General features: G+C 41.1%; 3 protein-coding genes and 1 non-coding gene across 7 annotated transcripts in view; 3 read left to right on the forward strand and 1 right to left on the reverse strand.

Moving 5' to 3' along the window:
• tmem184c (transmembrane protein 184C) lies at positions 1-4,878 on the forward strand. Its single transcript, XM_041982847.1, has 10 exons — positions 1-599; positions 1,032-1,162; positions 1,246-1,282; positions 1,485-1,690; positions 2,312-2,386; positions 2,489-2,582; positions 2,689-2,801; positions 2,915-3,014; positions 3,152-3,323; positions 3,424-4,878. The coding sequence occupies exons 1-10, from the start codon at positions 483-485 to the stop codon at positions 3,732-3,734; spliced, it is 1,356 nt and encodes a 451-aa protein (XP_041838781.1). The 5' UTR covers positions 1-482; the 3' UTR covers positions 3,735-4,878.
• A 221-nt stretch (positions 4,879-5,099) lies between these two features.
• On the reverse strand, positions 5,100-15,819 carry prmt9 (protein arginine methyltransferase 9). Of its 2 annotated transcripts, none has more exons than XM_041982845.1 (13): positions 15,469-15,819; positions 14,981-15,180; positions 13,592-13,740; positions 13,242-13,478; positions 12,919-13,086; positions 11,698-11,800; positions 11,399-11,508; positions 11,032-11,224; positions 10,716-10,899; positions 9,094-9,784; positions 8,827-8,980; positions 6,569-6,691; positions 5,100-6,082 (listed from the first exon to the last, which is right to left on the reverse strand). In XM_041982845.1, exons 2-13 carry the CDS (start codon positions 15,176-15,178, stop codon positions 5,843-5,845), a joined length of 2,550 nt encoding a protein of 849 aa, XP_041838779.1. In that variant the 5' UTR covers positions 15,179-15,180; positions 15,469-15,819; the 3' UTR covers positions 5,100-5,842. The 2 variants fall into 2 exon arrangements, with proteins under 2 accessions (XP_041838779.1, XP_041838780.1); XM_041982846.1 differs by having other exon boundaries at positions 15,734-15,804.
• Positions 15,820-19,780: 3,961 nt separating this feature from the next.
• On the forward strand, positions 19,781-19,933 carry LOC121639155. The gene has a single exon (XR_006010138.1). It is a non-coding gene; the product is annotated as a 5.8S ribosomal RNA (ribosomal RNA).
• A 2,763-nt stretch (positions 19,934-22,696) lies between these two features.
• The window catches only part of arhgap10 (Rho GTPase activating protein 10), a 43,264-nt gene continuing 38,913 nt past the window's right edge, over positions 22,697-27,047 (forward strand). Inside the window, exon 1 of one of the 3 annotated variants that reach the window (XM_041982900.1) lies at positions 22,697-23,320. In XM_041982900.1, coding sequence (XP_041838834.1) covers positions 23,167-23,320 — 154 coding nt within the window. In that variant the 5' untranslated portion in view covers positions 22,697-23,166. The remainder of the gene's footprint in view (positions 23,321-27,047) is intronic. The other 2 variants (XM_041982899.1, XM_041982901.1) reach the window with 2 other exon arrangements.

Genomic DNA, 27,047 nt, shown 5'->3' on the forward strand with positions numbered 1-27,047 from the left:
AAAACCGAAAACAGGAAGTAATCTTTTGACCACGATTACTTCTTTGGAAACTTTTATCTACAAATAATACCCGACTTTAAAGTCTATTATGAGTACAATTACGCAGGGAATCGATTAAAAGAAGCCTGGAGTTATATGTATTTGCTTTTTTACTTTTAAACTTTTAAATTTAAGGCGACATGGGTAATCAGTCCAGTTTGTTTACATGGTGAATCAGCTGACAAGCTAACGTTAGCTTTATACAACCGAGTCATATGAGCTGTTAATGAACCAGCAACACTGTATTCATGGATGAAACACAACGTTACTGAAGAAGCTAACACGTATATTCTCAGGTAGAGGTTTGCCTTTAGTTCCACAAAGCAGATCAAAGTACAACTATGCGAAGCTAAGACGCTAACAACGTTAGTCGGACTGGTTCAGTCTTTAGTCATTGCATTAGTGGCCAGGTTGAAAAGGCCCCTCGGCGCCTTCATGACAAAATGCCCTGTTCCTGTGGGGACTGGAGAAGATGGATTCGGCCGTTGGTTGTTGTTCTGTATATTTTGTTGCTGATAGTCGTCCTGCCACTGTGCATCTGGGAACTGCAAAAGTCAGGGGTCAGTATAATGATGGATCTGATTAACAAGTTTGTATTCATTCTAAGAACTGCTGGTTTTACACGCTTGTTCATGATGTACCTGAATACACCTTTGAGGTATTTTTACTTTACATGAGTGATGGCTAAAGATTTCATTTCTGTAGTTGACTATTGACTAATCATTACATTTGTATTTGCACAGACTTTGGGGTACTTTAATGTATAACTTTGTCACACTGAATATGTTATCACCTAAAATTTGATCTTTAAGTTCAGTGCAAAAGTAATATACTCAGTTTTCACCACTTAAGGGATGCTGTCCCTTTAGTCTGTATCAAGTTATGCTTTAAGTTGACATATAAGAGGCAGAACACTGTCTATAGCACTGATATTAAAAGCTAAATTTACTGTAAATTGTGTGTCCCCCCTGCCCCGCCCCATGTTATGGTAGGTTGGTACACATAACAAAGCATGGTTCATTGCTGGGATATTTGTCTTCATGACCATACCCATATCATTATGGGGCATCCTTCAGCATCTGGTGCACTACACTCAGCCAGAGCTCCAGAAACCTATTATCAGGTAAAAAAAAAAAGAATTGTCGAATTAACTACAAATAATCGTGTCTAACAGGCTTTAAATAGTTCTGCTTTTATCATCTTTAGGATATTATGGATGGTGCCGATTTACAGCTTGGACAGTGTGAGTGTTGCTTAATTACTGAATTAAAACCATTTTATACCACACATAAAGGTAAAATGGACATGTTTATAGAATAAAAGATATTCTACAAACATGTTTTTTATTTATTGACTTCTCTTCAGGGTTTATGTCAAGCAGTATGCTCGACTTGACACTTACACTACATGTCCTCATTTTAACCTTTTTGTCTTTTCTTTTCCAGTGGATTGCCCTGAAATACCCCAGTATAGCAATTTATGTGGACACTTGCAGAGAGTGCTACGAGGCCTATGTCATCTACAACTTCATGACTTTCTTACTAAACTACCTGGAAAATCAGTACCCCAGTTTGGTGTTGATGCTTGAGGTCCAGGAGCAGCAGAAACACCTGCCACCTCTCTGCTGCTGCCCGCCATGGCCAATGGGAGAGTGAGTTCTCTTGGGAATAATAACTCTTTACATGACGCTGACCAATTTACCTGTCCCTCCACTTTTTACTACCAGCATGTTGGCCCATGATATTACGTTGTAGTCTTTGTGAAGTGCCTAAATTTATAAATTTAACTGGCTTTTATTTCCTTTGTTAACTGAGAAAACATCCTTCTTTAGATACTGTTTAATTTCAGTAAGCAGTGTGAAGAAAACTGTGACAGGTTTGTTAGAGACACATTTGTGGTAATGGCTCGATAGAGGTCACCAGCTTCAAATTAGCCTCAGTCAGGTACTGTCTCTAATTAGCAAACACACCTATGTGTTCTTAACTTGGCCCACAGTTGATTTACTTAACTTTGTATTTTATGATGCTGCCCCACTGACATGGTTAACGCTGATAATTTTATATGAGGGCATCGTGGACCATATTTTAATGGTTGCTTTGGAAATATTGGGGTGTTTCTTGTTAATGTTGTAATTACACTTGGTTCAACGGTCTACTCAAGATATTTTTTTCACTATTTTTTAAATTCATCTTACATAAAACTTTAGTTATTTAATCAAAAGCTGTTTTTAAACCCACTCTCCCAAAATTCCAATCATAACATCTCTCTGCAGGGTTTTACTATTGAGATGTAAACTGGGAGTGTTGCAGTACACTGTTGTAAGACCTGTCACAACAGTGATAGCTTTGTAAGTAAACTGTGCCTTTCATGTTCTTCATTTTATTGAGCCAATCTTATTTAGTTCATGATCTGTTTCGATGTGTGCTCACGTTGTTTTTTGCCTTCCTAGAATCTGTCAGCTGTGTGGAGTGTACGACGAAGGCAATTTTAGTTCAGCGAATGCATGGACCTACCTGGTTATCTTCAACAATATATCACAGTTGGTAATTACTCTGTTTGTTCTTCCTTGAGGCTCTGAGGTTTGATCACATCTGGGTTATGAAACGCACATCTTAAACTAAATTAGTCTCTGTTTTCTCTTTCTTCTAGTTTGCCATGTACTGCCTGGTGCTGTTCTACCGGGCACTTAGAGACGAACTGAGCCCCATCAAACCAGTGGGCAAATTCCTATGTGTTAAAATGGTGGTGTTTGTCTCTTTTTGGTAAATCTTAGTGTTCATAGTTGTGGTCTTGGCATGGAAATGTTTCATGTTCTATGAGCTGTGTGTATATATATGTTTATATATATTTTTTTTAATTTTCCATACTTTTTCAGGCAAGCTGTGCTCATTGCCTTGCTGGTGAAAGTTGGTATTATCTCAGAGAAACGTACCTGGGACTGGCAAAGTGTGGAGGCTGTAGCCACTGGCTTACAGGTAAAATAAAGTACATGTATTTAAAAGTGTGAGTTTCTGAAAGTCACCAAAGCTGATGTTCTGTGTAGCCTTCTGACTATTGTTAGCCTTGTATCAGTGAGGAACACAACCAGAGTCTGTTGTCCTGGATCCTTTAGGACTTCATCATATGTGTGGAGATGTTTCTAGCAGCTATTGCCCATCACTTCAGCTTCACTTACAAACCTTACATCCGGGAGGCTGAGGAGGTTTCTTGCTTTGACTCCTTTTTGGCAATGTGGGACATCTCTGATGTCAGAGCAGACATTTCTGAACAAGTTCGTAATGTTGGTAAGCACATCCCCTGTACTGATGTACTTCAAGTTTTCTTTGGAATTATCTCCGATATTAGAAATACTTAAAAGATGCCATTTGCTATCTATATTTCCAGGGAGGACAGTTATGGGTCGTCCAAGGAAGTCATACTTTGGTGAGGCACAAAATGATGGTGAGCGATCCGGCCTTCTCTCTTCAGCATCTCAAGATGCCATCACTGAAGCTGCATCCAACCAAGTGTCTCCAAAAGGCCAATATCAGGGCCTGGGCAGAACTGTAACACCACATTCTTTGTCGGCACCTGCTGGGCTTAGTTCAGCCATGTGTGATGAAGATTTAGACCACAAATCTGAAGAAACTCAAGAGGCAGAAAGGACCGACCAAACCAAAGAACCAGCAGAGGCTGATCTCATTGTGATTACCTAGCTTAGGCTGATGTCACAGGGCTGGTTGGGCTGGTCCCAGTTAGAGCCTTGCCATGTTCCGTCAGACATTATTAATGCAAACAAAACAAAGTAATTTAAAAGGCACATGTACCTAAATCAAACAGAAGTTTGCCAACTGGTGCAAAATTAAAGGACTTCTCTGCTGGTGACAGCTCCAAGAATGTACAGTAACAGAAGCTCAGGTCTATCAGTGAGGGCTGCAATCTACTTCTGCACCAGTGCATGGTGGTTAGTTGTACAACATGCCTAAAAGCAGACCTTCATGTAAGTGGAATGCATCCCTCAATAATAAACATGTGCTTGCTGTTTTTCATGTCAGTGTGTGCTGTGAAGGTTAATAGCCTACCATTTATCTCAGTCCAAGCAGTCTTGCGATAGATACTATGCACGTTGATATCGCAATGATTATAAAGTTTTGATTCATTGCACAGCCTTTGTTCATTGAAGTTATATCACCAAACCAACTATAAATAATTGTTAAAATGGTTTTTATGTTGGCTAAGAGAATTGTGCAGCACAGTAAATACTAGGATCCTTTGTAACTAGGACAGCTGTAGCAAAGCATCTTTGTCCTTAAAAGTGTCCGGTCTTTGCACGGTTGTTTCATCAAATGACAGGAAACACAACTTCTTCTGAAATCTGAGTGAAATATTATCAAATTAGTTTTCCAAATTGGATTTATTATTTAATTTTCAGTCAGCCACATCCTTATGTGACTGATGAGAGGAGTATGCAATGTTTAGAAAATCACAATTTCCTTCACTTTCTCTACATCCTGATTTGACTGCATCAACTGAGAGAATTGTAATTGCAACCCAGCATTACTAAAAGCACATAAAATGCCCTGATTTTCTTTTTGTCATGTTCAGAAAATGTATTTTTCTTAGGGCAAGGAAGGAAGGAGCCGAGGCAGATAAAAGTTTTAGGGATACAAAGTGTCTCAGTGGGTATGTTAGATTAGCTTTAAGCTATGTCGCCAGAAAAATATGTCCTAATGACTGTGTATTATCCATACAATATCAATATGAATACTGTGTATTGTAATTACTAAGGATTTGAGTGGACACTTAAGTACAGTTTAAGTATTGAAGGGGAAAAAAAAGACAATTCATCCTTTAATGTTACAATCAGCACATTCTGTAAAAGATGTTCTGCGTGTGGCTTATTCCATTGTGTTTAATAGAAGCTGATTCACTAGTCTTTTCAGATGCCTTGTTCTATGTGCCGTGGAACTAGTCTTATCCACTACATCAACTTAGCATTTATATAGCTTAATTTCAAGTTTTACATGCTTTTCAGCCTTGAAGGTGGACTATTTTTGCAACTGCTGCACTAAAGCCATTTATTTTCCCTGAAACCTTTCAGGCTCTTTTTTTCATTGTGACTCACATGGATTTGTTCAGGGATACTAGCTATAAATGTACAGTTTAAGATATGTTTGTCAAAAAATTCATGAATCAGATTAACATTTTGCACAATGTCCAACTGAAGCATGTTGCATTGCCTTTTTTTTTTACATATAAAAGTTGCAGGATTACATCAGATCTGATGTAATGTTTAATATTTTAAATGATCAATAAAACAAATTACCTGTAATATAACTCTGTCTTTCATTTGTTAAGAAAATGTCACATTTATTGGTGAAATTGTTTGGATCAGATCATCTTTACAACAACTGTATTCATAATAAAAGGAAAACAATTATATTTTATACTTTGATTTTTTAATACTAGCTTTTATAAACGTCCTATGACTGTACAGTACGACACAGAAATTCATAACATACCTAGAAAGATTATTACTTAAAGATTCTCTGATGGCTAGAAATCATTGTCCCACAGGCTCTAACAAAGCATGTCCTGTATTGTGGAGGCTACTACTTAATCTCTACTAATCAGAGATCCTCTTGTGTTTGAAAAGCACTAAAACTTGAGGAGTCACATAACAATTAGAAAGATACCAGGGAAGGGAAATCTTTCAATAACGGCAGTGAGGAAATGTACAGAATTTAATTCATTTCCCAAAGACTGTGAGAGAAAATCTAAAGATATTTAACAATAATACAAAGTAATACAGTTTAAAAGAATTTCAGTCCATCTGTGCAGGTGTGTTTTCTATATGGACCGAGATGGAGATGGTGCTTTTGTGAAGCCTCACGGCAAGGTTGACCCAGTCTCCAGCTCGGACTTCGATGGGCTGCTGCAGAACAACAGCTGCCTGCTTCCAGTGAGAGTTCTGGCTGAGTGTGCTTACACTGATCTCCTGGTCCAGGTGGATGTGGTACCAGAACGGAATTGCAGTAATTCTGCCTGCAGACATGGCCTGGACCTGTGAGACAGGGATCAGGGCTTAACAATATGGTCCAATCAGACATTATTTTACCTGTAGATCACTTGTGATGTTTTGCTTCCATTAGTTGAAAAATACAAAGGTGATAGTTCTCTGTGGTTTTATTTCTCATATTCTTTGCATTATAATATTATATGGGGGTCAGGGTTGTGGCTTGATTAAATCAACACATATATATATATATATATATATATATATATATATATATATATATATATTTTTTTTTTTTTTTTTTTTTTTTTTTTTGTGTAAGGAGATTGGTGCAGTGTACATTTTTTATGTGTGTGCAATATGTTAATGCAGAAGTATGCAGCTCTGGGATCCTTATGTTGTTCATAGTATATTATCACCTAGGAATATGTATTTAAAATAACATTTATAACACAGCACTGTTCAAATACAGCAAATTACAAACGCCATATTTATTGAGTGTCTTTCACATTTCACATTATTGTCATTGGTTACCTTGACGTCTCTGTTGGTGTAGTTTGCAGTGGCATCCATGAGGTCAAGAACAAAGAGCTCCGCAACTTCACTTAGATGTCTACACTCCAGTGTGGAAAAGTCCAGAAACACATGGACTGGTACCTGGAGAAGGACAAAACAAATACTTAAGCACAAGTCAAATTTTATTTGAAGCTTTTACCAAAACATATGCATATAAGACAACAGCTGTTACTAATTATACGATCCTTTCCATATTAATGAAAACCTCTTTACAACAACCAAGGGAAGAACAATCCAAGAAGGAGGCATATCACCACCACGTGCAAACCACTTACAAAAAACAGAAAGGTCAGAGTTGGTTATGCCAAAAAAAAAGAGGTGAAAAAAAAGAAAAGAAAATCTTAAATCTCTCTGGCTCTGTACAGCTTTGCTCAACTTGAAACAAAAAGATAGTGAGAATAAATAAGAGGAAGGTTTAGATTGGTTCATCATCAGCAGTAAGCATATGGGGATGCAATGATGGCATGCAGGGCTTCCAAAGGCACAAGGTCACTCATGCAGAAACAATGTCCACTCATATTCATAGGTTGACTGGACAGTGTTTCACAGCATAGATGGACAATGGCCTAACATGTAACAAAAGCAACTCAGAAGATTTTGAAGCCCAAGACTTAAATTATTCTGCAACAACTGAGTTAATCATCTGATCCAAGTGTGTTTCAATAGATGAAGACAAAACCTAACGTAGGAAACCAACGAACACACAGATTATTGCTTTTCTCTTTATCAGTCTTTTCTAAATTTGTACAGTGGCTGCAGGTCAGCAGACAGACTAAAGTGGGAGGACAGAAAGTTTTCCATTTCCTTCACTGCGAAGCAAAAGAATGATTTCTCCCCTCTGTCACACTTATGTTTGATGAAATTTGCTCTGATGGAGTTGGGTAGGAATGTCTTTGGGCTGAGCTGTGTGTAGTGTCTTGTGTCACAGTTGTGTGTGGATGTGCCCTCCACTGAGGGCTTTAAAGATAGCATCTGTAAAAACAAACAACCGTCCCATGAGAGGTCTGCAAACTGAAGAGTACAAACCCAATGCTGGAGGAAAACGATGATTTCCAGACCAAATAAAGAAAAGAATTCAAAGGGATTTTGCAACTTCTTTAGAGCAGCTGGGAAGCACATATCAAAGAGGAGCACTAAAAATTCAATCCTGAACATCGGCACTCAAACTAAAACACTTGTTCAATAAAAGAAAAATCCATACATGGTTAAAAAAAACTAAACTGAAAACACAATAAATCAGAACATACAGAAGATGCTGTGATCTGCAGAGCATCTTTATTGTTTTTCTTTTGTGCACAAGAGTGCAATGAACCAATGCACTGACTAAAAGCATATTCTAACCAGAAGAACCTAGAACCTAAATGGCTTAGACCTTTTCCAAGAGGTCAAAATTTTTATTTTATCCCTGGTCCATATCCAATTCTACTGAGATCATAAGTGCAGAGTAGATTTGGCAAATTAAGTTAGTTCAGGTGGGAAATGTCTCTTCTGGTTGTGTGAGGCTGCAGTGACAACATCGGTAAAACATGGAGGAGTTCTTCAGCTGCATTCTGTCTAAAATTGTTGAAGGAGACATTTTGTGCCCTTTTTTTCCCCTCAAGTTGTCCATTTCATTGGGTGTTGAAATCTCCATTCACTACAAATAAATGATATAATCTTCTTAGAATGCAGATTATATCATTAGTAGTTGCAGTCTCATCTTAAATCAAAGTATACCGCACGAAAGGGCATTTCATAAAAAATTGAGCACTGACATCTTATTCTCCAATACCTAATATTTCCCTTATAGCAGTTTGGCCACAGACAGTACGGATCACAATTTTAGCCACAATATTGTGGTAAGTAATGTGTTGAACTGCCCCTGCTTTGTAAAACACCACACCACTGATAAGAAACCGGAAGAAGCATAAAAGCCATCCGGCAGGTAACAGATTAGTCAAAAATGAAGTTGCAGTTTCTCCATCTATTACTGCAGCTCCAGCCCTCTGGGTTTGAATCTTTTACAGGCTCATGTTAAGAACTGTTGCTTATGTTGGCCACATTTTACTAATGTTTCAGGTTTATTTTTGTATTGACAAGCTCTGCTGTCACTGCCATGAATTTATTCTGAGAACTCAGAATTTCCTATTTTGTACTTGGTAAGGAAAGAAAAAGAGCGAGAGAGAACATATAACAGGTTTAACTTGACACATGGTAAATTTTGCAGGTATGCTTACAGTGAACTGGTTGATGAAAGGAGCGATGTTGAATCCCAGTGTTGGCTCCTGACCCTGGACAGCACTTTCCTGTAGCAAGGTGTCTGACTCCACCAATATGCCATACACTACAATCTTTTCGGGGAAAATACGTCCCCCTTCTTCCAGCAAACACCTGCCGTAAATAACAGAAATATATTGGGAAAATGTCACAAGTGCAGCACTAAAACGATCTTAGCAAATCTCATTCAAAAACACAACTCCTTCTACTTTTACCACTGTTGTTACCTGGCCAGTGAAGCTTTCTCCATGAGTTTCTGCCGAATGAGGCCACAAGTTTCCACACAGTCCAGGATTATGGCGCTCCACAGTTTCTCCCGGGATGGCCTCTGCAGCATCCCTTGCTCATCCTCCATGTGGTTGAGCCAGAACTCTAGATGCTGCTCTGAGATACCATTGGAGCGAGCCAGTCTCTTCAGCACTTCCTGTTGCTTCTTCTTTTCCATAGAGCTGTAGGCTTTCACGTGACCGTGGCTGGATGCGATGAGGGAGAGCAGAGAGAAGCCCTCTGACACATCCAGCACGTAAAGCAGACTGCTGCCAGGTGTGGACACGGCAGGATCAGCCGATTCCTGCTCATGGTTTTGGTATTTAACCTTCAGTTTGGAGATAAGCTTGGCTAATGCACTGCAAAAGCTCTGATGGTAATCCTGATTGTTCAGGAGAGCCATCTCAGAGCATTCCAGCATGCAGAAGTCTTCGCTTTGACTCTGATTAGTCTGAAGACATGCTAATGCACTGCACAGTTCTGCCTCTGGGTTCAGGTTTGGAAAAGGGTTTTCAGAGTACTGCGAATCCACACGCTTGTCTAGATAGATTTTCTGACCATCTCTCAGCACAGCAACACTGCTAAGTCTCAGGTAGGCGTCCCGGCAGGAGATTTCAACAATCAGCTCGTCTTGTGGCTTTAACAGAAAACCTGAACAAAGAGCAAAGAAAAGCACTAAATGATCCTGATAATAATACAACAAAATCCACCTATTTGATACCATTCAAGATATGATCACAGTAACAGGAAAAGGAAAAAAATGGTAAACAAAGTACAGCGTTCGAGTAGCGCTGCGAGTAATAAATCTCAAATTTGCATCAGCGTGAGAAAAAAAAATAAAAAAGATCAACAAAAACTGTTAAATATATTGTTTTTCATGGCATTACACTTGCTGATTTATAACTGTAAGGTGTGAAGGAGGAAGCACCATGGAGAGCACTTTAATGAGGATGTAAAAAAGGCAGGAAAGCAGGCAGAGGAAAAACAAAACATGAGGAGGAAGAGGGGATGGGAGAGCAAATCTACCAGTGAAATGAGATTCGGGAGACCAGGCAGTGTTATTCCTACTGGAATAACATCTGTTCATGTCTTCATGTCAATATGCAGCTCGTCAGGGGCATCTGGGAAAAATGCATATTTATTGCCTATAAGAATTTCATGAACACTAAAGAGTGTCGCAGATGATCATGGCACACACTTCACAGCGGCCGGGAAACGGATGTTGGCGATCACTGTGAGAGGTGGTAGCTCCTTTGAGGCTGCCTTCACCAATTAGTAATATGGTGAAGTGCTGTTTGAGAGACGATGTACTGGAGTGCCAACAGGAACTTGTCCTCTGATGTCAATGGGTCTTATGCTTACAGTTGCTTGTGGTGACAGCAAAGTAAATGACATCATGAGCCCTTAGAGGTGTGACAATTTGAACCAACCAGCCTTAACTGCAGTAGAAAATGCCCTGGGAACTCACCTGATCCATTGTCCTTGAAATTGAACATTAAATGAGTAAAAAGTCTGTAAGTGAGCAGACATATGTCTAAAAATACACATACAAATATCTCCAGCCTGTCTGTTAGCATCTTACTCTTGTTGCTGTGGACAGGGTAGATAGCTTGCTCCCAGCAGGTGTCTTCCTGGGGTCCAGTAGACAGACTGCTCTCCTCGTCCAGGTGGAGCTGGAACCACACTGCCAAAGCATCCAGCTCTCCTTCCTGGGTGACAGGTAACCGGATTTCTTGAACCTCCCTGGAGCTCAGGCCTTCCAGTTCCTACAGGTTTCCAAATATGCCACAGGTGAAGCAACAGTAAAACTGTGACATGGATCTAAATCCAAATAAAAAGTAGAATCGAGTTGAGCCGTGTGAATGATCTGCCCCCTGCTGACAGATGTTTTGACTCACCTGCACGTTGTTGAAATCTATAGTGAGGGCTGTGAATGGCTCTGTGAGAGGTTTGTAACCCCTCGGCAGCCTGCTGAGTCTTTCTGTGGTGTATGGCTCCATGGAGTCATCTGGATCGGAGCTGCAGCTCACCGGACTATGGAGCTTCCCAGCTTCAGCCATGGACAGACCGCCCACTTCTGTCACACAGAGCCTGCACAAACAAACAAGCAAACAAGATAGGAGAGCCTTCTCTGTTACTTCAGACAGATGAAGCACAGATACTCAGTTTGTTTCAGAACAACCTTTAGAGAAAAAGCTTGGAAAAAAATGCTGGATTCCTGTAAAAAAAATCTATTCATAATCCAAATGGGCTCCAGGAGCCTACCTGTGATGTCGACGGATCTCCAGGCACTCGACAGCCATACCAAACACAGTGGCTCCAGCAGGAATAACACGTCCTGTGTTGGACTCGTCTCCAAATTCACTCTCATCTCTCTACAGAAAAAGAAACATTTGCTTTTAAAGAGACTGACACCGTTCTCACACATGCTCTGCACGGATACATCAAACCCTTGTCTGCTGTATGTCACAATATACATCTATATTCATCACTCTGAAGGTAAAGTCTGTTTGCCTTTTAGTTTAAGCATGTTCTGCTTCCTGGCCTGTGTTTGCATGAGTTACCTTTGGAGGCAGCAGCAGGTGGTGCCAGGCATGAATGAGACTCTCTATGATGCCTTCTCCAAACAACCCAGCATCTACTGTCTCTGTCACCACCAGTGATACCCTAAACAAGGAGGAGAAACATATTTTTGGAAAAAGATTTTAAAGCAATGTTTCTTGTGACTAAGAGCATTAAATTTATTTTCTGTTGAGTTAAAAGCTTTAATGGCACAATTATCCCTATCTCCCAATAGTAAAGAATCCTTAAAACATTCCTGGATCCATACAGATCACCCCCAGAATATAATCACTTGTTCCTTTATTCCTGAAAATGCAATCAATAACTTTATCTTGCTATCAGACAGTCAGACAGATGTCACATAACAAAACAGAATAAAAGAAAATGAACAGAAGCAGGAAAATGAATGCAGAATAAGTTTGGCTATGCTCCAACAAATGAATGAGGAAGACTCAGATGGGGGAGAAATGATCAGCTCCTCTTATTACAATAGGATAAAGTTAGGAGTAGACATCCCTGACAAGATGCTGAGGCAGTATTCATCTCTAACTGCAACTAGAAGATGTCCTGTTGTGGTGTTTTAGAACATTTTGGACATCGCTGCGCTGAAAGCATGGGTTTCTACCGGAGCTGCATTGATGCCAGAATGACCCGCCGTCGTTATTTAGCTGTTGACATGCAATACAATAAATCAATATCTGCTGACATCCAGTGCTCTTTGTCGTTACTTTTGCATTATATATATATATATATTTTTTTCCCCTTGTATAATTGATAAAAAATATAAATACATTTAAAAGCTGACTGGTGAATGTTGCAAGTTAGTATTTGACATTTTCTATTTGAAATACAAGCCCAAAGTAATCCCACATGCTAATTAATTATTTGTGTCCAAATAATAAAAGAAAAATTCAAAGAAAAAAATACTGCCTCTGTAAATGCCACCTTTATCTTTTTTTTTTTTATGTTGCATCAACATTGTGTCAAAATTACTCCTTCTGGCAGTTCTAGGGGGTTTAGGAATGTTGATAGTTCTAGTGTTAAAAAAAATCCTGAATCCAGGGGGTGATCTGAGATTTGCTGAAAATTTCATCAAAATGTGCCCAACACTTTTTGAATTATGCTGCTAACAGACAAAAGTATGCCACCAAAAACATATTATAATTATATTATACTGACGACATATATTTATTTGATTAGAAAATAATTTGATATAATTATACCTGTGTGGGATGTCTGTCGGCACTTCCATCTCCAGGGATTTTTTATGGAGGATCTTGATGCAACCATCCATTCCATTAGCAGTCACCACCTCGCAGGCCAATTCATACATCGTCTTTGACAGCTCACAAGCGTACACCTCTGCAGCTCCTGCTTTTTTTGCACACATACTTGATAAACAGAAACCAGATTTTAGAATGTGTGCAGCTAAAATAATAAGATTAAATCTTATAACCAACTGAGGTGTTTTGTGTTAAAGGATCAGTTTAAATAATTCACACAGAATGATAAAATTATTACTAAATTGAAATGGAAAATATCTCACCCAAGGATTCCAGTGCCAGTTCCTATGTCAAGTACGGTGTTACAACCACTTTGAACGGCTTTTTGAATGGCTTGCTGGTACTTCCGGTTCCTCCCGTGGTCGTTGAGCATGAGGAAATGCCAGCGCTCCACTAGCCAGTTGGCCACACGGTAGAAGTTCTCTCTGGCCTCTGGATAGTCAGGTCTCAGCTTTAAGGCTTTGTGGAAATGACCTGCAGCTTCATCTCTAAATCCCATCCTGAATAACAAAAGGAAAGACACAATATAGATGAATAAAGATAATGTGGGACACAAATGCTGAGGGAAAAAAAAAACAAAAACGTCTCTGTGGTAACATTTTTTGCAAAGTACCGGAACAAGTGTTCGCCCATGCTGTTTAGGATGACCTCATCAGCTGGGAAGATTTCCAGGGCTTGCTCGTAACAGTCAAAAAGGTCCTGAATGCGGCCCACTGAGTCCAACTCTTCCGCCCATTTGAAGAGAGTAAACCTGAAGGACTCCTGAAAGAGAGATGTTCATTAATGACTTTGGGGTTTTTTTTTTTAAGATGAACTGATATCCAAATAGCCTGACGTTAAGGGAAGTATTTGTGGTAGATGCTTCCTCAGTTTAAATAGAATTATTAAATGGTAGCAACAGGAATGTTCTTTCAGTGTTGAAGGGTCACCAGAAAGGTTCAGCAGACTGAGCAGTGGTGTACTGTTCCAGTGGACACCCAACCCAGATATGAAGCCTCATGGTGATGTTGTCAGAAGAAAACTCTTGCATCCTTAACACAAACATCTGTAGCAGATGTCTGCAAATGAGCATCAAAACCTGATTCATTTTGAGGGTACAATAAAGCTTTTAGCCTTCAAAAGTATGCTTGGGTAAAAAAAAAAAAAAAAACATGTAAAGAAAAAATCACCACTCCAAGATGCACAAGCTCAAAGAAAAAGCACGATGATGATATAAGATTTTGACAGAAACAGAACTTTTTTGGCACAGAGTATTTATAAATAACCTATAAAAAAAAGAGTAGGTCACAGTTCCACAATGAAGTCTGAAAATTGGACAATTTCTGTATTTTTCTTACTCCCCAAGAGCTGCACTCTTGCAAGTTTTTAAATATTTCCCTGATTCAACACACCGGAATTAAATTAATGAGTTACTGAGCAGAACTTGATAAGCTGTATCTAATTTGAATGAGTCATGTTAGAGCAGAGAAACATCTAAAAACCTGCAGGACTGCAGGGACTTAACTAGCCTGGGTTAGGTTTTGAAAGGACAAGCATGGTCAGGTCTACATGTTTCAAAAATGCATCTTTATCCAGTTACAAATATCTACATGGTTATGGCTTACACATTTTACTATTATTGTTCCACAATTCCCTTTATGTCACATTAAAGCAACACCACAGACACAACAGTTGAGGGGTGTTACCCTGTTACAACCATGAAGTGTGACATTAATATATTTTGGAAAAATCTTCCTATTATATAATTTATGCTAAGATGTGCCTGCACTGAGTCTGACTTTGAGGGGTGGAAAAATATTTTGTACAAGATGCATCAAATCATCTTTCTTACATTATTAAAGAAAAGGGTCACCTTTAACTTTGAACATCTTGTGCATCAGATAATGTTTTTACTCACCGAAACCTTTGCACACTGCTGCTTAATTGTGGGCTGGTTATTAAGTGTCTAATACATGCTAAATAGACACAGATATGGTTTGAGAGTCATTTAACCTGCCATTACCCTTGCAAACTCTTTGAACATAGGTGCGAGGTTGAGGACGAGAAGATAGTGCACAAACGCTGTTCCATAATCCTGATTAAACAGGCACTGTTGGGCACTCTCTAGGGAACTGGAGATCAGCTCGTCCCTGGCAGGATCCACTCTGTGTCGCCGTCGGGTTCTCCTCCCATGCTTTGGCCTGGCACTGGTATTAGGCATCTCTAAAACGAGACAAGAAAAAGCAGAAGATAAAAAGCATGGTTGGGATGAAAGGTTCATCAAGGTATATAATCAAGAACCGAGCCAGTCTTATCAAGACTGATTGAACTAATGGTCTTTTATGTGCATAACAATGAAAATATTAATGCCACAAAAGACTTTAACACACTCCTAGTATTTACCTTTACAAATAAATGATAATAAACATGCCACTACTTCATACTATCAGTAAGAACACTTCTAATGAAATGCTCTTTAATACAATCATAGACTGCTTTAGGCTGACTTACTGTGAGTTTTTTATATGACAGTCTAGCTTATATGTGGAAAACACGCGAAGGCGACCACGGCTGTTAATTCAAGTGGTCTTAGCAATTTTCCTAACACGCAAACCGTGATCGTTACATCCACCATCTAACCATTAGCATGGCTGTGAGGAATGTTACGTTTCCATGTTTTAGTAGCAGCTCTGATACTTGCTACGATTGTTTATCTACATAACTCTTCATATTTGCGTTGTCCCCATTGACTTATTAAAGTAGAAAATTATGTTATTTTTTTGTTTGTTTAGTTTATTTTGCTATGAATCTCGCATCCTAATATCATCCTGAACAGCCTGATAATGCTGCGGTTAAACAACATATTTGTCCGCGGGATTAACAGCTCGGCAATAAACTGGTATCTGAGTAAAGGTTCCGCTTCCCCCCTCGTAGAGACGTGAAATATTTATAAAATTCAAGGACAGAATAAATAACCAAAGAAATTTGGGTACAATTTAATTTTAGAATTTATTTACACATTAAATTATTGTTAACCTTGCTCCCCTCTGATTCCGCTCCTACAAGTGAATTTCGAGAAACAATCAAAGAGTACAACAGATCAAGATAGTAATAGGTCACGAAAATGCATTTCACAAGAAAGATGGACATTCATTCACCCGATTGCCACATTATTTGTTTGTTTGTTTGTTTGTTTGTTTGTTTGTTTGTTTGTTTGTTTTTTCCTATCTATTTATTTATTAAATGTCCAAGGTGATATTTAAATGTTATTGTTTATTATGAGAAACACACCAGGTTCTTAACACAAATCCAATATTTGGATAATTTATTTGGATAATCTAATCTCAGTGACCCATGCAGCAGTTAGGTTACATCGGCTATGTGACTGTTTTTCTTCCTGCCTTGCATTTGTAACCTTGTAGTGTTTATATAACAGTCGTACTTTCACATAGTTTGCTCAAGCAAGCAGTTCAATGTTTGGTCTATGACCTAAATTTGATTTGCGGATATAAGGAAGTGAGGAGAGAGGGGTGTATTAAATACATCAGAAGATCCTTGGAATTTTTTAACCCTGAAGGTCTAACTAAAGTTGCACATTCAACAGGTAAAGCAAATAGTGTTTTTCCTGAATTGTGCAAGATTGGTATTTGTATTGCTTTTATTTATTGAGGCAAAAAAAAAGAAAAAAAAATCCTACATGGGGCAGGGTGAAGAAAATCTTATTTATTTTAGATCATTGTTTACTCTTCCTTGCAGTTGTCACTCCAATCACTTAATTGTCAGTTAAAAAATAAATAAATAAAAAATAAATTGGGAAAGAGAGAGAGAGAGAGAGAGAGAGAGAGAGAGAGAGAGAAAACAAATCTACACATCTGCACACATACACACACACACATACATGTGTGTGTTTGTGAGTGTGTGTGTGTGTGTGTGTGTGTGTTTGTGTGTATGCAATGTGTAAGTTTATTTTCTTTCTCTCTCTCTTTTTTAACTGACAATTAAATGTATATGTATGATATACACTTCATATATATATATATATATATATATATATATATATATATATATATATCCACAAGAGAAGCTACCACAACCAAATATTTGTAACGAGAAAGGAAAGTCCTGAGGAGTCATCTCAATGACAATGGACAATTAACATTTATGCCATGCCAGTGGTCAGATACCCTGCTGAGATAATAAACTGGCCAAAGAAGGAAGTTCAGACCTCAGATGTTAAAACACAGAAGCTGTTCACCATGAATGGAGGGTTCCACCCCAAATCCAGTGTCCAGAGACTCTGTGCAAAGCACAAAGATGGAGCACGAGGACTAGTGAGCATCAGGATGAAACATCCATGAATACATCAGGAAGATGGCCCCAGGTGATGAAGTACTGAGTAAATGCCTCAGGCAGTGGAACCTGGAGGAGAATGAAAAAGAGGAACCATCATAGGAAGACAGGCCCCAGCAAGGGATTGATAGCTGAAGTGGCAGATATGAACAAGTGCTACCAGTGGTTAGAGAGGGCTGGACTGGAGGACAGTACAGAAACACTAATCATGGCAGCACAGGAGCAAGCCTTGAGCACCAGAGCAATCGAGGTCCAGATCTACCACACCAGGCAGGACCCCAGCTGCAGGCTGTTCAAAGAGGCCCCTGAAACAATCCATTACCTCACAGCAGGGTTTAACATACTGCCAGGCAAAGAATACATGGAATGTCATAACCAAGTAGCCGGCATAGTGTACAGAAATATCTGTGCAGAATTTGGACTGAACATCCCTAGGTCACAACAGGAAACACCTCCTCTCCTAAGCTGGTGAAGAACGAGAGGACTAAGATCCTGTAGCACTTCCAGATACAGACCAACAAAACAAAATTGTGATCATGGACAAACAGCAAAGAAAAGTCATAGTGATTGATGTAGCCATCTCCAAGTATGGAAATATCAGGAAAAAGGAAAGAACTGGAAAAAGCCTGGAAAGTCAAGGCAACAGTAGTACCAGTGGTCACCGGAGCATGGGGACCGCGGTGAAGTTGGTTTTAGGTTGGATATTCGACAGACATTCATCATTTCGTGTTCAACAGCTTCCGTTTCACGCGACCAAAACATGCAATTCCTGACCTGTATTATAGCACAAGAAGAGACAAACAAGACACACCCCTTTTGATTTGGTTTGATAGTTCCATCAATTTTTTTTAAACGTATAATAAAAAAATCAATATTTCTTCAATAGATCCACATTATGAGACCGAGGGGCCCCAAACCTCAACTAAATTATTCTACTAAGACACACAAACAAGACACACCCCTTTTGATTCATTTTGAAAGCTCCTTCTGTTTTTTACAAAATTTTTACAGTAATAAAATCAATATTTCTTCAATAGCTTCCACAATTTGTGACCGAGGGGCCCCAAACCTCAACTAAATTATTCTACTAAGACACACAAACAAGACACACCCCTTTTGATTCATTTTGAAAGCTCCTTCTGTTTTTCAGCGTGTGTCTACCCTTCCCTGCCATTTGTACACACTGCCCCTCACTACTACCGATTGGATGGTTTAGTGAGGTCCTCGGATCGGCCCCGCAGGGGTCGGTCACGGCCCTGGCGGAGCGTCGAGAAGACGATCAAACTTGACTATCTAGAGGAAGTAAAAGTAGTAACAAGGTTTTCGTAGGTGAACCTGTGGAATGATCATTAACGGTTGAGCACCCCGAGCTGGGCCTCTCCAACCAGCCGACCCCCTCCGAGGGGACGGACCCCGGCTCTCTCCCCGAGAGCCCCAGGGCCCGCCCCCGAGGCTCCGCGGCGGATGGACCGGCGTGACAGGATGGACGCGTGCGTGCCCGAGCTCCCCTCCGGGGTCCCCCTCTCTCCGCCCCGGTGCCCTCGGGTCCCGTCGCGTCTCCCCTACCTCCTCCGACCCTTCCCCGCTGCAAACTCCACCCTGGTCCGAGCAGAGTGCGAACCATACCGTGGGCTTAGGGGGAGCCGCTTTTTTGCATTTCCTATCTTTTTTCGGCAAGTAAGAACATGATGCCAGCTGATATTACAGCTTGCCCCACAGAACATAGGCGTACCAATACATAATGGTTAACAACTCTTATGCAACAATAATACATAACAGGTGCAAATGTCCCTTGCAAAAAAATTTTTTACCACTCTTTTTGCGAAGATCAACTTAGTTAATATTCCCCACATATCACACACGTACACAGCGATGCTTGCCATACACAATATAATGAGCAATGATAGTTTCCCATATTGTAAATAGTTAAAGCAGGTCTTACCTTACCTTTTACGCATTTACTTCTTTTATTTTGTATTTAACGGCAGCTCCCCTGTGGTTCGCACCCTGGGTCCGAGCCCCGGCCAGCCCGTCGGACTCCCCGGCTCGGCCCCCTCTCCGGCACCGACCCCTCGCTCCGCAGCGCGCGCACTCCCACCAGCCTGTCCGAGGGCCTGACGGACCTGCCGTCGGGGCGTGCGTGGAAACGTCGGGGCGGCGTCCACGCAGAGCAGGCCCGGCCTGCGTCTGGCGGAGACCCCTGTCAGGGCTCTGCACTCGGAACCTCTTGACTCAGCGCAGCGCGCGACGGTCTCGCCCTGGCTGTCCCGCCGCGCGCCTCCGGGTACCCAACTCTGCTCCATCCTCCAGAGGGAGCCAGGGGGGGTTAATGTCTCCGCCCTGGGGACCGGCGCTTACCCCGTCCTCGACGGGGGGGCCCGGCCCGAGATGCGGAGCGCCTGGGCAGTTCGCTGAACCTGTCCAACCCCCAGTCTTGGAAGCTTGGCCTCCAACCTGAAAACAAAAACTGCACAACTCTTAGCGGTGGATCACTCTGCTCGTGCGTCGATGAAGAACGCAGCTAGCTGCGAGAACTAATGTGATTTGCAGGACACATTGATCATCGACACTTTGAACGCACATTGCGGCCCGGGTTCCTCCCGGGGCTACGCCTGTCTGAGGGTTGCTTTGCCATCAATCGGAGGAGCCTCTCCTCCGCGGCTGGGGCCGTCGCAGGCCGCCTACGGTGCGCCTTCGTCCCCCTAAGTTCAGACCTTCCGGGACGCCCGGTGCGGCGCGTTGGGCCCTCCTCTGGCGCGGCCCCCTCCAAGCTTCCGCTCCGTCCGACCCACCCTCTCTCCCTCCTTCCCCGGCTCCGGGGAAGGGGCACCACTCCCGTCGAGCCCCTGGCATGAGTCGGGCGCGGCTGCCGGTGGACCCTCCAGTCTCCGAGCTGACCGCGTTATGCGTGCGAACCACAGGGAAACCTCGGCGAGAGCGGACCGCCCTTAGTGGGAGACTGTGGGGTGCCGGATGGCTGCGGCGTGCCGGGGGGGGGGGGGGGGGGGGGGGGGTGCCCGCTCCTGCCGTCGCAGCGGGGAACCCGGCTGATCCCCTCCTCCGGGGAGCCACGCCTGGGGGTTGGCGGGGGGGTGAAATCCCCAACCCCTAACCCACTTCGAATACAACCTCAGATCAGACGAGACGACCCGCTGAATTTAAGCATATTACTAAGCGGAGGAAAAGAAACTAACAAGGATTCCCTCAGTAGCGGTGAGCGAAGAGGGAAGAGCCCAGCGCCGAATCCCCGTCCGACTGGCGGGCGCAGGAAATGTGGCGTACAGAAGACCGCTCGCCCCGTGTCGGTCAGGGGCCTGAGTCCTTCTGATGGAGGCTCAGCCCGTGGAGGGTGTGAGGCCGGTAACGGCCCCCGGCCCGGTCTTCTCGGAGTCGGGTTGTTTGGGAATGCAGCCCAAAGCGGGTGGTAAACTCCATCTAAGGCTAAATACCGGCACGAGACCGATAGTCGACAAGTACCTTAAGGGAAAGTTGAAAAGAACTTTGAAGAGAGAGTTCAAGAGGGTGTGAAACCGTTAAAAGGTAAACGGGTGGGGTCCACGCAGTCCGCCCGGGGGATTCAACCCGATGGGTCAGGGACGGCCGCCCGGTGCGGAAGGATCCCCGCTGCTTCTCCTCTCGGGGGGGCAGGCGGCGGGGACCTCTCCCTGGCGCTGGCTGGCCCTCGCCGGGCGCATTTCCTCCGTGGCGGTGCACCACGGCCGGCTCCGCTGCGGCCAGGAAGGGCTCGGGGACTCTGGTTGTCCTCCAGCCAGCTGGGTGCGGGCCTCCAGCTGCAGCAGGCTGGCTGGGGAGGAGTGTGACTTGGGCCCTGGATGTCCTCCGGAGGCTTGGTGCCTACTGGATGTCTGCTGGGGATCATGTGGACCTGACGCAGCAGCAGGCTGGCTGGGTGTGTCTGTGACTGGGGCCCTGGTGGTCCCCCCCAGCAGGCTGGGTGTCTGCTGGAGCTATTGAAGAAATATTGATATTTCTACTGTAAAAAAATTGTAAAAAACAGAAGGAGCTTTCAAAATGAATCAAAAGGGGTGTGTCTTGTTTGTGTGTCTTAGTAGAATATTTTAGTTGAGGTTTGGGGCCCCTCGGTCACAAACTGTGGAAGCTATTGAAGAAATATTGATATTTTTACTGTAAAAAAATTGTAAAAAAACAGAAGGAGCTTTCAAAATGAATCAAAAGGGGTGTGTCTTGTTTGTGTGTCTCAGTAGAATATTTTAGTTGAGGTTTGGGGCCCCTCGGTCTCATGATGTGGAATCTATTGAAGAAATATTAATTTTATTACTGTAAAATTTTGTAAAAAACAGAAGGAGCTTTCAAAATGAATCAAAAGGGGTGTGTCTTGTTTGTGTGTCTTAGTAGAATAATTTAGTTGAGGTTTGGGGCCCCTCGGTCACATGATGTGAAAGCTATTGAAGAAATATTGATTTTATTACTGTAAAAATTTTGTTAAAAACAGAAGGAGCTTTCAAAATGAATCGAAAGGGGTGTGTCTTGTTTGTGTGTCTTAGTAGAATAATTTAGTTGAGGTTTGGGGCCTCTCGGTCACAAATTGTGGAAGCTATTGAAGAAATATTGATATTTCTACTATAAAAAAATTGTAAAAAACAGGAGCTTTCAAAATGAATCGAAAGGGGTGTGTCTTGTTTGTGTGTCTTAGTAGAATATTTTAGTTTAGGTTTGGGGCCTCTCGGTCACAAATTGTGGAAGCTATTGAAGAAATATTGATATTTTTACTGTAAAAAAATTGTAAAAAACAGAAGGAGCTTTTAAAATTAATCGAAAGGGGTGTGCCTTGTTTGTGTTTTTTTCTTAGAATTTTTTTTTTCCTTTTTGTTTTGAAAAAGTTTATTCTACAAAAACTGATTATTTGTCCCTAGAAAAGGCCATATTTGAACTGGTTTACCTATCAAATAAATACATGTCCTCAGTTATTTTTTAGATTCATTTGTAACTTTATATGTATAACGTTTTACAGAAATTGTGTTTCAAAGGTGCTTTGCTAGCTATTGTACAAATAACTGTTACATTGTTTAAAGTATTAAACAACGGCATTACTAACATAATAATAATAATAATAATAATAATAATAATAATAATAATAATATTCTGGACATAAAACGCCCTTACTAGTCTCATCCACAAAATCTGTATAATGCATCATAGTTTAGTCATTAACAATAAAAAAATAAAAAAAAAATAAAAATCAAGACATATATCATTTTAAAGCCACAATGCCATGGCAGGTTAAGTGTTCTTGTATTTTCTTCATATTTACTACACAAATTGAACTCTCTCAGGCGACTGATTACGTTTCCAAAATCTACTTCCGGTAAAGGCGGAAGTAAGTTTTCCTAAACTCTCTTACACACATAAATACTCTTGGGCAGTAAGTTTTGCTACACGCACGCGGATGTCAGCAGAGTTTTTCAATCTGTCACTTTAGTAGGTGGAGTGGGTTTGACGGACTAAGGAAAACTTGGTCTAAGGAAAACACTGCAGCTGTGACTTTTTGACAATTTTTGCAAAGTGACTTCCGATGAACCCGTTACCGAATAGCTTATTGTGATCACCTTTTAACAGTTATAGTTATACCAGTTAGCCATTCTTCGCTTTGTATAATAGTCGTGCAACTACACTCATGCACCAGTGTTAGAGGTTACCATGCTAACCGCCGATTGCTGCTGCTACTTGACGTCGCTACACTATGTTTTGCCAGTCTGACTTGAAACCTCCGGTGAAAAGAGTTGTAGTTTAATAGTACAAGCCTTTCTTTTAGCTACCAAGTAAGTGGCATTTGGCCAGTTTCCCGTCGTTAAGCACGAACCGAGAACTGTCACAGACATGGGACTACACCCGCTGGAGTTTAGTGATTGCTATCTGGACAGCCCCAACTTCAGGGAGAGGATAAAAGCGCACGAGGCAGAGCTGGATAAAACCAACAGGTTTATTAAAGAACTGTACAAAGATGGGAAGAACCTCATTAATGCGACAAAGCGTAAGTTTGCGAGCACATTATGGTGTAAAGTCTGTTCAATCATAAAACTGCATTGGAAAGCAGTCTTCTGTCTAGGCTGTGAATAAGTGAACAAATCTATAAAAGAAAAAAAAAATATCATGCATTGAACAGATTATCTTTTCTGTCTTTGTGTGTGTGTGTGGTGGGCGGGGTGGTAGGCTGTGACTTTAGTAAAAGATTTTGTCAACTTCTTCTCACAATCACCTCAGCTGATTTTAAAGAGTTAACTATCTTTTTTTTTACTCTAGTGGGATGATCTCGTCTTAAAGGTGCTCAGTGTTTTCATAACAGAATCTGAGGTATCATATTCTCATGCTGTCAGCATGTCCTGTACCAAAGTGTCTTTGTTTAACCTATGTGGTACTGCATTATTTCAAAATGCAGTGGAAAAATAATTGGTGGCTAAAACACTTGGCACGTACCTTTGATCCTTTCAGTTCATGGTAACAAACCGAAAATGGCTTCAGTGTTGCACACATATAATTTTTCATTTTCATATTCTCTTGATTTTTGTTTCTAAACTCTTCACTCAGGCATACCTTTGTGTTTTGTGTTGCTAATCTCAGGTAAATGGGTTTGACTTTCATTCTGCTTTAAGGACAGCTTGCATTCCTTAAGGTACACATTCAGTTACACAGAGATCTTTGTTCATGCTGTTTACTAGATGTGGTGCAGTCTCAGCAGACTTCCATTGGCACATTTAGGGTTAACACTGTGCTTTAGGATTGCTTGGATCATATTGTGCTTAACAAGTTAGTTTTACAGCTTTTAAAAATGTAGTACAATGTCATTTTCCGCAGCAGAACACATTTGACAAGAAAATACAGATTACATCTTCCTGCTGTTGTATTTTTAGTTTAGGTCTGACAACCTTTCTGTTTTTAGTCCTTACAAATCATGGAACGTGAGACGCTCTGTGAGCTGGTGCAAAGTGTAAACTTGGCGCAAGGTTGAAAGGTCATGAAGGCATTAACCTGGTTAGAGGTGTTGTATGTGTGTTATAAATGGTGGTGCTTAAATGTTTTGAGTGTCAGGAAAATGTTTCTACACTACTACGTCACAAGCACCAGACCTGTGCAAACTGTTTATACTTATCGGGAACTTTTTTTTTTTTGTCTATTCATCATCAGTCTTGTGGACTTAGTCTGCCTCTTTCTGCAACTCACATGAGAAGAACCCAGCTTGACCTAAAGCTGCTGTGGCTAAACTTTGCTTTGGTGAGCTGTTAGTTGCATGTTGTTTGCATACCTGCTGTAGCTCTTTTTTTAAGTCTCACACCTCAGTGAATATTCTCCCAGAGTGCAACATTGGTCACACAATGATTTTACTAAAGATTTATCATTTTGTGGAACAAAAGTCTTCAATGCTAGTTGTGTTTAAGAAATTCAAACACATTATGTGCAGAGAATCACCAAAACAAACCTGCTCTCTAACGAATCTTCCTCCTTCTAAACAGTGATTTATCATCCTGAAACTTTATTTTATTTATTTCTTTATTTTTGCAAACAGGTTGTTTTACCAGACGAACCTCCTGGTGTCTTATGGTAAAACTTGGGTATTCAGCTCGGGCAAATGAGTAGATATTGAAGTGTAGTTGTGTTGGTTTTAACTGACATAGGTCCCCATTTCCGGATGACTGTGGCTAAACTGTGTGCCACTTTTTTGTTGTTGATTCAAAGCAACTTGGTATCAACTGTCTCTTGTTAACTCTCATTAGGTTGGGTCTACACTTTGAAAGTACCAAAGAAAAGGAAACCCTGGTCATGTCCTCCCACTGAGACTATTGCAACACCATTAAAGTCTCAGGAAGGAACTCAACATCATGTTTTTTTTATGTGCTGACAAAGTTTTCTCAGCTGAACTCACGTGACTGAGGCTATAACTTCCACTAATGTTAGAAAAATAATCTTTGATCACTGTCTTTAGGAGGCATTTACACTTAGAATGGCAACAGTCATCTGCAGCAAGTTGTCTAAGACAGTTTCTAATGATCTAAACTGAAAGTAATGCACTAAACATCAAGTAGAGCTGTGCCTTACTTGATGCTTGATTTAAAACTGGGTCAGTCACCAACTTGAGCAGCGTAGCTGTCTTTGGGTGATGGCACAGTAACATGTAAAGATGATCATCAGCTCTGATAATCAACCATTAGCTTTATCTTTTAAAGGGAAAAGTGATCCAAATATGCTGCTGTTTCTCTCTAACGAATCAGTGAATTTGCAAATTCATTTTGATTTTTGTCACTTCATATTTTCAGCTCGACGATTTCATTCAACATAAGACACCATAAAAGGGATGGAAGTGTGTTAAACCAGGATCATATCATATAAATGTAAAGACAGGCTTTTGCAGGTTTTTACTCTCTTTTTGCTTAATTTAATTGAAGGTTCAAGTTCACTGTAGTCTTAGCCATAGCTTAACTCATTCACCCCCAACATACAGTATGTAACACATGCTTTTACCTTTCAAGTCTGAGAACACACTCTCCTCGCAACATCATTTTCAAAACCCAAATAAATGCAGATAAAATGCTAATTCAATAAAAGGTGCAGGTTTAGTTGCGTAAATGTGTTTTTTTTGTTTCTTGAGAGGCTGAGAAGTGGACTTTTTAAAGTTCTTTCTACAAGGCAGTCTATTTTTTTTTACCACTTTTTTAACAAAGCCTAAGGTTGTAATGGGTTAAATACAAGAGAGTAACGATGTTGTTAATATACACTCAGGGTGGAGCTTGGCTGTAGCATAGCTCTCATGTGGACATTGCTCTTATAAGAGATGGGGGAATACTTGTTCCTCCTCTTTACTTCATTGCTCATTCCAGCTGGTATCTTCCTCTTTGTCTGCGTGGTTGTAGTTTGCTTCTTTAAAGTCGACATGGATTCTTTTGCTATAGTAGATGAACTTGTTTGCTCAGTTGTTTTTGATGTATAGAGCTGATTTTGGGGAGCTAAGCTGTGTAATCCTCTCTGACATTTCCTATCAGCTGTAACACACAGAACTAACTGATGATTTCCCCCTGTGACATAAAGATGAACAGATTTTAGTCAGGCCTACACCGATTTGCATGGTAACCAGTTTTTGGTTTGACCTCACAATGATCTGGTGTTCGGGCAGTCCCAAGTACAGTTATTGTCCGTTCTCAGCCTGGTGGTTACTCCCCCTGCTGCTACAGCTGGGAGGATTTCCCACTACGGAAAGTCCTTGGGTCTGAGAGGAAACTTTGAAGCGGGGGGCTTGGCCCAAAGAGCCGTGACATGGAAGTGCCCACTAGTGAAGGAACATACAGATGTGCTTCTGTTTTAGAGGCTTTCCTCCACAGGAACTATGTCCTGTCTGTACCCTCTAAGTATACTTCATTGTTGTCTGTAGCAGGCATATATTTTCTTGTTTGCTCATCCAGGAAATTTGCTAGCTCCATTTCTGAAGAGCTTGTAGTTTATATGAAGTGTTGTCTTCTTTAGCGGTTTGATAGTGCTTAGTTTGTCTTCTGTAAGTGCTCCATTAATGTGGAAAAATAGGCTTCAGATTCAGAAAGGTCAATCATAGTCATTTCCACAGCTGGACTTTCTCCAGTAAATTGACCATAAAACAGTGTAAAAGTTATGATTTCTGCTTCTTTGGTTCCACTTTGGAAACCAAGTCATGTGTTGGGCTCTTTATCTTTGGCAGACAGGTTTAAAAGTAGCCTGCCCATGGTGTGCTTTGGCTC

The sequence above is a fragment of the Melanotaenia boesemani genome, chromosome 4, assembly GCF_017639745.1.
Source record: "Melanotaenia boesemani isolate fMelBoe1 chromosome 4, fMelBoe1.pri, whole genome shotgun sequence".
NCBI classification, from domain to species: Eukaryota; Metazoa; Chordata; class Actinopteri; order Atheriniformes; family Melanotaeniidae; genus Melanotaenia; species Melanotaenia boesemani.